This window comes from Lycium ferocissimum, chromosome 12, assembly GCF_029784015.1.
Source record: "Lycium ferocissimum isolate CSIRO_LF1 chromosome 12, AGI_CSIRO_Lferr_CH_V1, whole genome shotgun sequence".
NCBI lineage: Eukaryota > Viridiplantae > Streptophyta > Magnoliopsida > Solanales > Solanaceae > Lycium > Lycium ferocissimum.
The window spans coordinates 49,291,691-49,305,136 of NC_081353.1; the positions used below are offsets into that span (position 1 = coordinate 49,291,691).

At 35.3% G+C, this 13,446-nt stretch overlaps 1 protein-coding gene and 1 non-coding gene across 5 annotated transcripts; one reads left to right on the plus strand and one right to left on the minus strand.

The window, feature by feature from the left end:
* Positions 1 to 1,978: 1,978 nt before the first annotated feature.
* Positions 1,979 to 11,462, plus strand: LOC132041046 (uncharacterized). 4 transcript variants are annotated; one of them, XM_059431794.1, is made up of 6 exons: positions 1,979 to 2,363; positions 4,578 to 4,877; positions 7,348 to 7,488; positions 8,932 to 9,260; positions 9,717 to 10,230; positions 10,618 to 11,462. In XM_059431794.1, the coding sequence occupies exons 1-6, from the start codon at positions 2,225 to 2,227 to the stop codon at positions 11,082 to 11,084; spliced, it is 1,890 nt and encodes a 629-aa protein (XP_059287777.1). In that variant the 5' UTR covers positions 1,979 to 2,224; the 3' UTR covers positions 11,085 to 11,462. The 4 variants fall into 4 exon arrangements, with proteins under 4 accessions (XP_059287777.1, XP_059287775.1, XP_059287776.1 ...); XM_059431792.1 differs by having other exon boundaries at positions 1,982 to 2,363; positions 9,711 to 10,230; XM_059431793.1 differs by having other exon boundaries at positions 1,983 to 2,363; positions 9,711 to 10,230; positions 10,621 to 11,462.
* Positions 11,463 to 12,339: 877 nt separating this feature from the next.
* On the minus strand, positions 12,340 to 12,411 carry TRNAG-UCC (transfer RNA glycine (anticodon UCC)). Its single transcript has one exon. It is a non-coding gene; the product is annotated as a tRNA-Gly (tRNA).
* Between the last annotated feature and the right edge of the window lie 1,035 nt (positions 12,412 to 13,446).

Sequence of the window (13,446 nt, forward strand, 5' to 3'; positions counted from 1 at the left end):
AAAAGAAATTGATCTTGTTCTTCCAAAATTACCCTTATATACATATCAAGAATCGTTAAGTAGCTTTAAATTTTCTAGGCATTTAATTAGGGGTTAATTAGTAAAAACACTCCTAATTAAGAGTGAAGACTTTCTTAAGGAGTGTACATAAGCTAAAAAAACACTTATTATGAAACCGAGAGAGTACCCTTCATTGGTTTTTGAAAAATCATAATATTACCCATAATTGAGGTGTTTGTAATATTCAAGAACAATTACTACTAAGGATAAAGTGAGAGAAAATACAATCATATTTACTTGTCCATATTTAACTAGACACACCTTTTAAGAAGTAATAAATAAAATAATAATTTTACTGTATCACACTTAATTATTATATGCCATCTAACTCATTGAGAAATGAATTGAAAATAATTAGTACTTAATAATAAGGGTAAAGGTATAACATGATAAACTATAGTAAAGGTATAACATGATAAACTATCTCTTGATTTTCTAATCTGGACAAGTAAAAGTGAATATATGTTTTTAATATAGTGAGCAAATAAAAATGAATGCAAAGAGTAATTAATCTGTCTTAAACTTCTAAAACGTCAAATAATTTAAGATAACTATTTTCAGTAATCACACGTCTAATTTAAGAAGGATGTTATATCCCGAGTATCAAGACTAAAATACAAGCGGGTGGTAGCCACCAACAAAAGTCCAGCTAATTTTCAAATAGTATATAATGCCACGTGGACATTATTGTATACAACGTGTCAAGTGGATTACGGTGATGACAACCACACCCGAATATCCCACCGACGGCAATAACCTCAATTCAAACTTTCCCCATTCCCCGAAATGTATAACCCACTTCAATTTTTTCTTTCCTTAATAAACTTTCCCTTTTTCTCTTCAGCCGCGACATGTTAAACCCAATCATAATCCATAAATTCTCTCATTTACCCCTCAATTCAGCTTTAATTTAGCTTAGCTTAATTTGGGGTAGAACGCTTAGCTTGAGTTTATGTGAGGGTTTTGTGGTTGGATAAGTTATTCATGTGCTCCCTTTATTTTTTAGTCAATCTAAAAAATAATGACAATTTTTTATATTTAGTAATAATTTTACTTTAAAATTCTAATTTTACTCTTAATGAGACCTTCTATACCCACACAAGTTTCTATGACTTGTTTTAAAAGTATTTTTCTCTTTCTTAAACTTCGTGACAAGTCAAACTATATCACATAAATTGGGATGGAGGAAATATAAAATTAATACGTTGTTTAGTTTGTAATTTAGAAACTCACATAACTATACATATATAAGTTATGAGGGAAGCTATATATCATTCTATGTATGATAGAAGGTGAAATCACTACCACATGAATAATTAAATCCTGTGTAGCTAGTCCCTTCATAAAATAATACATATATTTCTTTATAACTAATTCATGTATTTGCATAATTCTAGTCAGCTACGAAACGATCCCTTAGTATCAACAACAACAACATACCAGGTGAAATCCACAAAATGAGATATGGGAGGGTAGAGTAGACGCAGACCTTACATCTATCTTGGGAGTAGAGAGTTTGTTTCTACATCTACCTTGGGCGTAGAGAGTTTGTTTCTGATAGACCCTCAGCATAAGGATAAGTAATTCAAAACAGTATGAAAAAGAAAATAACGAAAGCGAATAAGCCATGATAAAATAGTCTGGAAAAAAAAAGCAAGAGCTACAACAGATAAATAAGATAATCAGTATAAGAAATAACAAATAGTAGCAGAAATCAAAGCACAAGAAACTGCGAGAGAGATACTACAACTACCATTACGCCCCTTAGTATCAAAACAAGGGGTATTTCCCAGCTAATTTTAGAATAGTGGATAATGCCACGTGTACACTATTTTAACAACGTGTCAACAGTGGATTAGGGTGATGACAACCACACCCGAATATCCCACCGACGGCAATAACCTCAACTCCACTTTCCTCATTTTCCCGAAAAGTATAAATACCTCTCATTCTTAACCCCCAAATTTTTTCCTTGCCCTAATAAACTCCCCTTTTTCTCTTCAGCCGCAACATGTTAAACCCACCTAAAATCCACTCAAATCAGCTCAATTTAACTCTAATCTATCTTCTTTTCAGCTGAAATTTGTTTAATTTCAACTTCTTCTTTTTATTCCAGGGAAAATGATTAGGTTGAGTTTATGTGAGGGTTTTGTTTGGTGGGTAAATGGATAGTTTGCAAGGTTCTGTTGTGGTTGAGCTTATGGGATCCGAAAGTTTTAGCGGTGTTGGTGCTGCGCCTAAATTGGAGAGGTCCTTCGATGCGCCTTCTATTGATAGGATTACTGGTTCTGTTAGACGAAAAGGTATACTTTCACTTTTTTTTTTTTTTTACATTTTTGTCCGGATTTCACTTATATACTCCTTTTGTCACAATTTAAGTGTCTTAATTTGACTGTGACACGTAGTGTGTGACACAAAAGGAAACTTTTGAATCTTGTAGTTTTAAATTAAAGATGTCTGTAGTCCTTTAAATCACGTGGTCCTAAATTTGACATGTTGAATGTTGGAATTGGAACACTTACTAAATATAGAAGGAGACACTCTTTTGGAAACAGATCAGAAAGGAAAGTAAGACAGATGATAGAGGGGAGTACCTGTCACTATAAGAGATTTTTACACTATTTGTCTGGTACTGCGGTTTTACCTTGTAATAGGTCAGCTCCCATCTTTTCATAGATTTTAATTTCTTAAATGACCTGACAGTGTAAATAGGGGTCGTTTGGTAGCTGGTTAGAGTTATGCAGGTAATAGTAATGCAGTGATTAGTTATGAAGGGATCTATGTATTATGTTATGCAGGGTTTAGTTATTCATGTATTAGTTATTCCACCTTCTATCTTGCATAAGATAATACATAGATGCCCTCATAACTTATACATGTATAAGTTATGCGAGTTTCTAAATTGAAAACCAAACACTGTACTAATTTTATATATGAATAACTTACCTCCTTACTAGCTACCAAACGTGGTATTATTTATGCAGGATTTACTTATCCATAATTTTCACACAAGTGATAGTGTTGTTGCTAAGGTCTTCTTCTAATTAAATGGGGAAAGGGGAAGCAGCACTGATGTGATGGAGGCGAGCACCGGAGCTCCGGTGTGACGAGCTCGCCGTCAGTGATGTTTGTGGAGCAAGCAACCCTGAGGTAGAGGAGATGGAAGTCTCAGGGTTGCGAGTCAAGTAATTTTAATTGAAATTGGGTAATTTTGTGGGATTTGGGGTTTTCCATTCAATTAAGGGTATAGGTATAAACTTTGTAAACGGTAGGGGTATTTTTGTTCACTATCACTAACGACAGGGTATTTTTGTTCAGTAGCACTAACGGAGGATAAAGTTGGCTAATAAAACAAAGTAGAGGGGTATATTTGACCCCTTTCCCTAAATAAAATAGGTAAGTCAATTTATGTATTATTTTATGCAGGGTAAAAGAGGGAAATAAATAAATAAAAAAATCCTAGATAACTAAACCCTGTGTTACTATTCCCTGCACTTCTATACTTGCATAACTCCAACCAGCTTCTTTTCTTGAGCCAAGGGGTGTATCAGAAACAACCTCTCTCTACCTCTCAAGGTAGGAGTAAGGTCTGTGTACCTACCCTCCCCAGACCCCACTTGTGGGACTATGCTGGGTGTGTTGTTGTTGTTGTTGCATAACTCTAACCAGCAAACCAACAACCCCGTAGTGTTTAAAAGTTTTACTCTTTTGGGTTGAATATGACTATTTTTTTCTCCTTACCAATAGAAACTGAGAATTTTATCTTTTCATTTTGTGATAAAAGTTAGCTTTGGTCATCATGTACATTCTAGGAAGGTTTAGTGTAGTATAAGATTTTCTGGGTAGGTAGATATTATGACTGGCTAATAATTTGCATAGTCTTGACTAACCGAGACAGCTAAAAAGTGTAGCCTCAAGTTAAGATGTTGACGTTTCTTGAGATGATTTTGACAGTTGATATTATACCCAGTTTTTATGGGAAAACAATTTGGTCTCTGCTCATTATATTGATCTTTCATGATCTGAATGATATTACTAACTGTTAATAGCTGGATACTGTTAACTATCTCAAAAAATCTATGTACTGCCAAGAAGAAACTTATAAATTAACATAGTGTACACGGCTGTGGAAGTTACTAAGCTGTGGAAGTTACTAACTGGTCAATTATGTAGTTCATCACATGAAAGTTGAAATTACTAGCAGAAACAGTATTTTCTAGTAAAAAGATGTCATATGTGGCCTTATAACTCTGTTACCTTCCTAAAAGAAAATTGTGGCCTTAGAACTGTTCCCGTAGTTTCTAATTCTCGGAAACCATTGAGAGCAGGAAGCACAAATGCATGTATCTGTCCTTTTTTTTTTTTTTTTTTTTTTTGGTATTTCTCTTGACACTAAAGTAGGTAAATGTCCAAACCTGGAAACCTGTTAAGTTATACTGCTAGTCTTGCATCTTATTTAACTCGCTATTTTCCCAATATGGTTATGTGAGATGTGATGTGTGCTGTTAAAACCTCAGAGCTAGCTTTATGGAGTAAGATGCCCCAGAATGAATTTGCTGGTCATCAGTCCAGACATCATGTTGAGGATGCTTCAGAAGACCTCAGTCTCGGGAAGACAAATACTATTCTTCCACTGACTCTTGGGTTAGAGGCTACACAGTCACATCGGAATTTTGGGAAAGTGGGGAGAAATAGTACTTCTAGTTCTAAGAGATCAAGGATAATGCAGATGGATGTTTCTGTAAATAAAATCGGTGAAGATGGAAAAGGCATTTCTACTGAGCTTTCAGCAAATCCTACAAATTGCAAAAATGGAGGTAATAGCATTATGTATGTATGTTCTTCAACATAGTTTTAGTTATGATATGCATCCTCAGATGACACTGGAAGTGCCTATAAGTAATGTATCTAGGTTTGATTTTCAAATATGTCTCCTCGTTGATGCTATTTTTTTGGGTCAAAATCTACTCCGTTATAGTACTTAGCTGAAACGCCTGTGGGTCAAAAGCTTGCAACAGAAAGCATGTGTCCAGTGTATGGTGTGCACCTATTTGGATAGAGCTATCATGCTCGCCTTTTGATTTTCCGTTTTTCCTTCAGTAATGCTTTGTCAGGATTCATAGTGACATGGAATAAGTTTAGCTCATGGTTTAAATTGTTGTTTTTGAACATCACAACAGTCCTATGATGCCTTATGTTAGTTATGCTCGAAAACTTTTAAAGAAAGTAACATACGGTATTAGTTTCAGAAAATAAGATTCCAAAAGTTTCTTTTCAAGAAGTGACTTCTTTCTGATTAATTTGGTATTAGTCTGACAAAAAGGCCATTGGATGCTGCCCCCATGCCGTTACCTCATTTCCATTATAGGCTCTCCAAAACATTGCTCTTATGAAAATCGTACTCTTTTTTGTATGTGCATCCAATATCTTCAAAAGCTGAAAAGCATTGGTGGGGCTACCTACTCCTACATGATTCAGAGTATAGAAAAAAGCGAACTCCTGACTTCTTTTTTGCACCCAGCTATAACTAGCTTTTTTGTCCTAGTTGTCTCAAAAATAAAATGGGTTGCAAACTTGCAAATTTATTGTAAGATATGTATCGTAGTGTTGGGATCTTAATCACAAAGCATAATTAAGACTTGTTTTGCAATTAATGTTCGATCCCGAAGAGAAGGAAAATATCTTCAGAAGTGGGTTTTTATGATCTGATAAAGTACCAATACAATTAAATATTCATGCTATTTTATATTTACTTTAAGAATGAGCTCAACTTTAACAACACTGATATATAAAAAGTATAATAGTTAGATATATAAGAAATAAGGAAAGCAAGACTACATATCCTTTTCCCTTTCTTTTTTCATGTAGAAGCTTCAACACAAATTAATATCACTCGCATCTAAAATTTAAAATTGTAGACAAAGCTCATAATATTTTCAGGAGCTTGCAGCTGCTCAATTGCTGAAATTATCCCAAAGTTACATGCTCTTCATTCTCCTAAGCCTTGAAGAGCTGTATTTTGAAGTCGGTACAGGTTGGATCATCTCAACGGACTGTAACACCAATAAAATCCTGTGTGGATAGAATCTAGAATTAAAAGACTTTCCAAATATATTATCAAATGGGAAAAATCATACATGGAAAACTGTAAAGGTTGAATGAGGAATCATCCCTGCAATCTACTTTTCATTGCTTTTTTCTTTGGGAGCAGCTTCATTTGCAGATAGCGAATGTGCAAATGCGTTAGAGTTGCTATATATGCTGCTACCAATTTAGACTATGTTGAAGTTAAATTGTTATCTTCTTTGACATTCAAGCTAAATTGCTTTTTATCTGTGGTTGTGTTGCCTACTGACTCGCTTCTGACCTTTCCAGGAAGCGCATTGCTGATCAATCGGCTATGATATGTTGCTGATTGTATTTATCTGGCTTATAGGAATAAGGTGGAACCACCAGAGTAGAAACTGCATTACTTGTTTATAGAAGCTTAAATGTAATTGAAGTATGGCTTGTGTAAACGCTTCATGTGCTAAAAAAATATGATTCAGATGATTGTCTGATTTTGCTAAACCTTGTGAAAATGTCACAACCAACCCAATGAGTTTGGACAAAGTATAGTACCAATTAAGCAACTTCCCCTCTTCCTTTTATTGTATAAGCTACTAAAAGATAGATATTAAAAAAGTGATGGTATTAAATGATAAAGGTAGAGAGACGGGGCCATTATCCACCGAGTTGCAAACCGCGCATCAACCAATTTTTGGAGATTTCTTGGTTATCAAAAAAAAAAAAAAAAAAAAAGATCAACAAAGTATTTTGAAGGATATATGCCAATTCAATTTCTCTAATCTCATTGGGGGACCTCCTGTCTGTACTATATTGAAATTTCTCACCCATTGCAAGTTGATAGAATATACTCTCAAAATGTATTTACCACTTAGCACTTACAATGAGAAATGAATGGGAGGGAGTTGCAATCTTCTACTACTACGATTAAGCTGATGAAGGGCCTGCTTTAATAGTCTGTATATCATCTAATATGTACTTAGATTTGCATGCTATTAACCCTTGAAAGGGTGGGTTAATAGTTTTCTTTTCAGCTTTCATTTATTTTGTTCCTACTCTTTTATGTGTTAGAAATATGTTTGAACTATTTTATTTTTATAAGCATCTACGAATTATCTGTTTTGTGGTATGTTTCTTAATTGCATAGCTCTGTTTTTAAGTTTCTATTTCAATTGTTTTGGTGACATGATTTGTTTGTGTAATCTGTTCTTATTTTGTCAGAGAGGACTCAAATGCTTAAGCAAAGGCAGCATTCTTGTGGCAAGCGAAGTGATAAAAGAAACGGCAAAGTTACCAAAAGTAATTTCTCTTTAAAGAGCTTAGTTGGCTTTGGTTCAGCTGCTGGAGGAAGAAACTTTCTTGGTATGCATTGTTCCATCTCTTCCAAACACTTGTAAAAAACAAAATCAATGTTCCTGTTTAGTCTTTTAGTATTAGATTCACGACCAAAGAACTTGATTTTTCCTTTTTAGGTATTTTAAACCTGAATCATTCCAGTACTTAACTATGAAAAATAAAATCGAACTTTATTTTTCAACCTTTCCTTTTTGCCACTTTCACATGGCTCCCGCCTTTCCTTTTCCAAGGTATTATGCTAGTGTCACTTGATGGTACACTTTTCTTTCCCTTTAGGATGCTTAACAATTGAAGTACACTGTTAACTGCAGTTACTTCACCGAAAAAAAAAAATACACTGTTAACTGCAGTTGTTAAATTTACTTCAAAAAAAAAAAAAAAACTGCAGTTGTTAAATTTCTTCCCACATCATCTCCATTCTTCTCGACTTTGTGTTTTCAGACATGGTAAATTGTATAGTGACCATGCGTTTTTGTTGCTGAGAGCTTGTGTATGAACTGTAAGATTATGGGCTTTGACATGTAGCACAATTTATCTCAAATCAGTGCGCTCAATTCTTTTCCATCATCTGCAAATCCTTCAATTCAAATGCTAGAGTTTCCTCCACGAAATTTCACTTTCCAGTTTCCAACCAGGTGAATAGTTTTTTCATTGGTCTACTGATTTTTCATGAGGTTCTCACCGTACTATAGACCGAGTCAGGATATGGTTGGTTCACTTTGTCATTCTTCATGATTAAGTACCAAAAGATGTAAACCATACATTTGATGCAAATTTACTTAATAATCTTTCTCAACTAAATCTCATGAAATACGTTTTGCAGATATATGTGTTTACCATGTTTTTCTTAAGGAAATATATAGAGGTAAGCACAATTGGTATGATCAGTGCATGAAAATCACCATGTCAATGAAGACTAAAAATTACTACCTTATCCAAAAATAATGAAGGCTAAAGTTACTTATAACTTTGATTTGAATCAACTGTTAATTTAGCATAGTCATTTCTGTGACGAAATAACTCAGCCAAAACCTGCAAGAAGTCTCAAGTCACTGCAATTTGTTTGTACCAGATGCAATTTTATAGAAGATATTGTGACTCCCTAGCCAACTGAAAAGTTGCACTTTCACACTAGCACACAGTGTGATACTTGTTTTATGCAGCTTTTGGACTCAGAATTATCTGGGTAAGACATAGCAATCCATCTAAACATGTCCATACAATTGACCTGCATTCAGTAAAGTATGTCCATACTAGCTTTTGCTGTACCCTGACATTTATTTCTTAATTTCTCCATATAGTCATAAAGTATATTGTCACTAGCTTTTGCTTTACCCTGGAAACTTATCCGCTTGATCGATAAATTCTTGGTTATACTTTGTCTTAAGCATTTACCAATGTGTTGTACCATAAATGTTCTGAGAAAATAACAAGGGATATCTGATTCAGGAATGTATGGCTTGAAATCTGATGGCATGGATGTCACAAAAGATGTAGATGATCTGCCCTTGAGGGAACTACTTGATGGCAGTTATAAGTGCGCACCTGTTCCCAAAGATAAGAGAAACAAAGCTTCAAAATCAAATGACAGTCTCATGCAGTTGGTTAGAGATGCTAACTCCATGCTTCGACTTCAGAAGTCTGTACAGATGCAGAATTGTTCTAATGTTGATAGCAAGCTGTCTTGCGCCGATTCTTATACCAGCTCTTCTTCAGCAAGTCGAAATGATGGTGACAAGGGAGAGAACAGGATTGATAAGCCGTCTTCTTCTGATCAGGTGAGTTTTAATGGTTATTTGTTACTGAAACTGAATCTTGACAGCCCACTCGGTCAAGCAAGTCTGCTTTGTATCCTATTACTCCCTTCGTCGTAAAAGGAATTGTTGATTTTGAACTTTGAAGTACAAGGTCAAACCATCTAATTTAGGTATGCATTTGGACATCAGTTACTTTTTAGTAAAATCTACATATTAGAAAATTTGCAAATACTATAAATTACAAAAAATTGCAACTAAAAGCACCAAAATAATATTTGAGAAAATTGTAGCCAAAACAAAAACTGACTCCTCGAATACCAATGCCAAATAAAATGGGACACTGTTTTTCTTGATCAAAAAAGAAGATAAAAAAGGGACACTGTTTTTAGGTTCACAAGGTAAAACAAGATAATGTCAGTATCTGCAAAAAGCTCATAACCTACGTTATTTTTTTTCTTTTTATTCTCAAAGGTACAGGAATCCAGTGGCAAGGTTCAAGCAGTTGCAACAATGTGTCATTCTCCATCATATACACCAAAGTATGTGTTGGAGCGCCTTGCGCTCACTCCATCCAAGGATTTGGATTCTTTACTTATGGACACAGTCAAGCCTGCTACTTTAAGAAATAGTGGCGATCTTCGTCTAAGCAGGCCATCATCTCAGCGAAATGGCTTGCCTCCTTTTCCTTGGTCGCACACGTGCTCTGGTCATCCTAAAACTGTTCCTGATTCAGCTAAATTATCTACAAGTAAGATGGTTTGCCAAGGCAGATGGGTAAGAGTGGAAAACACTTCGACTCCTGTGAAAGGTTCTACTGGTTTCCTTGAGGAATTGCAATCACTCACTGACAATCACAAACTAGTTCCAACAGGAGGTAAAGTGTCTAGGCCTTCAAAAAATGAAAATGCTTCATCAAACCGTGATAGCTTTACTGTATGTGAAAGGATTTCATCATCAATTGCAGCCAGCAGCACTTCTGAAGTTCCACCAGGTAAATTTCTCAGGGGCTTGAGTACAGGAGTTGATGCATCTTTTGAATGAATTAAGTGGTTTTGTTTATCTGCCGCTATAGTGGACAGGTCATATGATCAATCTGTGTTCTTGCTTTTCTGTGAGTTCCTATGGAATATAATCAAGTTACATTCTTTAAGTTGCTCTATGATAGCTAGTTTCTCTAGGTTGCCGAGCAACATGTTAGAAGAGTATTAGACTTGACGAAATCATACTTTATGATATCAAGAAATGATAATTGACATGCATTGGCACACATTCTCCATTTAGTTCCTAAGAATGTGTTAGATCTTGACAAAACTATATTTCATGTGTGTTGTGCTAGACATTTTTATGCTTACAAAGCTCATATTATATCTGATGGTAGCAGCTGAATCTCCAGGTATATTGGTTGCTGCTGAGACGCTTTGCGAGATTGCTACCTATTCGTTGAAGCAGAAGACTGAAGTAACGACCAAATTGCTGAAGAAACCTTCTCAGAAGGGCATGAGAGCATGTAAATTGACTGAGAAATCTGGAAATCAATTCATAGCACCAAAACCAGTTGTGGGATCAAATAATCTGGTTGAAATTGCGGATGGGATACTTCCATCGAAGAAGCTTCGTCTTTCAGTCAACTTTAGAAAACCTGATAGGAAAGGACCGATACCTTGTTCAGCTGAATCAATAAGATCAACTCCTGTCAAATCATTTAGGGACTCGGAAGGTTTCAATACCAGCTTTGTAAATAAACCATGTATAATGTCCCCCTATACAAGGGTGATGGATAAGGCTTGTAGTAGTACTGACCAGAAGCTGAGGAAGGTACCCAATGGAGTGGACCCAAGAAGATGACAGAATGTTGGACTGAGCCTCATTATGTAGTGGATCAGACGAACCCTTTAGTGTTGCATTTGTCTAATCCTTCTAACTGTTGTTAAACATGCAAAATATGGTAGGATTTGTACAGCCCGTCACATGGAAGAAATGAATGTTGTAATCTTATGCCTGGTTGGTTTAGGGTTTTAGAAGGGAAACCATTGTGCTTGTACCATTACTTGTATTATGGATGCCAGATTCATAGAGGCGCTTTCGGCTTTGCCTCAGTGTACATCATTGATGAGGCAATAGTAGAAGAGTTCTCTCTTTAGCTTCTGGTATTCCGGACATTCCTCACGTGTGTGTAAATGTATTCATTATGTAATATCTATGCTCAGGACATTTTCATACTCATATTGTGCTTGTTGTAGATTCTTATAGCTCATCTTATTTTATCTCTGATTTTGTACTTTGATAATGGTTGGTACTGGCAATGGTTTGTCCCAGAGATTTGACTCTTTGCTTGTGGATAATATATATGCTTAGATGATGATTACATTTTGCTTAAAACCCTTAGTTTTACCTTCTAATGATCGTTGTATTCGAGCTTTGTGAAAAAACATGCAAACTTCCAGATTCAATTATGTACTTTCTTTCACTTGGCCTCATGCTGCTGATTGACAAAAATTTATATGATTATTCGTTTCCTTCAACAGCCTGCTCGTAATGACCCTTGGAAATTAACATTCAGGATTTTAACTTTGTTGGTATAGAATACCACTGCGTTTCCTTCAACAGCCTGCTCGCAATGACCCTTGGAAATTAACATTCAGGATTTTAACTTTGTTGGTATAGAATACCACTGCATTCATTACTTTTTTGCGACAGTTTGTGCAAATTCAGTATAAATATAATTTTTAACATGTTCTCAACTTATATAATATAGGGAGCGAGATCGAACCTGCTATGTTACTATCATTGTAAACCATCCACTGACCTTCAGGCAATGATTCAGCTGAAAGCTCTTCATGACAATCTGGATGTTAAGCAAACACAAAAATCTTTGTCGAAATAAGGATTGTTAATAGAGGTGGATCCGGAATTTGAAATTTATGGATTCGCATAGGGACTTCAAGTTAAATTGTAGAAACAAGTAGCTACACCGCTTATTAGTGTTCTAGGTGTAACTAAGAAAAACTGCTCTCAAAGTCAATAACTCAATATCCACTCATCAGATAATAAGGCAAAATTACCCAAAATCGCTCAAAAGAGTTTGACAAAACTTGTGTGTTGCGTCTGCCGGGAGTCGAACCCGGGTCTATTGCTTGGAAGGCAATTATCCTAACCGTTGGACTACAAACGCTTCTTGCTACTCAAGATGTAGGATTAATAAAATGTCACGTAGGTGGCTGATTTTCAAAGCTTATGAGCTTATGGGCTATAGCAATGAATTAATGGAAGAACTATGTCACACAGGTTACTGATTCTATTGCTGGATCCAATTCACTGACCCCCTCACTCATCTTATGTACATTTTGCCTTTGTCAGATCAATAGCAGGCCAGTGACCTGGAGGACATTCTTTGCTTCTAACTATTGCACCTTACTCTGATAGCCTGTAAAATAATAGACCTTAAGTCTAACTCAACTCAAAAAGCTAGTTTCTGAGGTGAAAACTGTCCAAAATCATATAAGGGGCCAACAACTCATTTTCTCTACCAACGTGAGATAATTAATACACGTGTACCAAACTTATTCATTAAGGAGTTGTTTGGTTGTCAGTTAGAATTATGCAAGTATTAGTAATGTAAGGATTAGTTATGCAGGGTTTGGTAATTATCATGTATCAGTTATTCTATCTTTTGGTCATGTATAAAATAATACATAATTGACTCATAATATATACATGTCTTAGTTATGTGGAATTATAAAATGATAACCAAACACTGTACTTGGTGTACTGACTTTTATACAAAGCAACTAAAAAACTATCAAACATTAGTTCTAAACTGTGCTAATTTTTAATACATTAAATAATTCTTTTCCTAACCAGCAACCACACTACCCTAAGTTGTGGCCTCTGTAGGATGTGAATAAATAGTTTCGGGTGTACTTTTCACTCTGTTTGACAATTGTTTCTGGACAAGGACTGCGTGCATCCGACTTTATTCACTTAGACATTACAGAAATTGTAGCAGTGTTGCTGAATTTGATTGTTTCCACAAATGTGTTGGAGAACAACTACATGAGGAACTAATCTCCAACCTTAATTGAATGATCAAATTTTACAACTTCAACCCTGGACGTATAACAAGAAAGGACAGATCACCTAAGACAAGTTCAAGTGTGTCCTAAACTAAAATAGCTTAAAGTTTGATACATAAAAGTATCAGATAGTA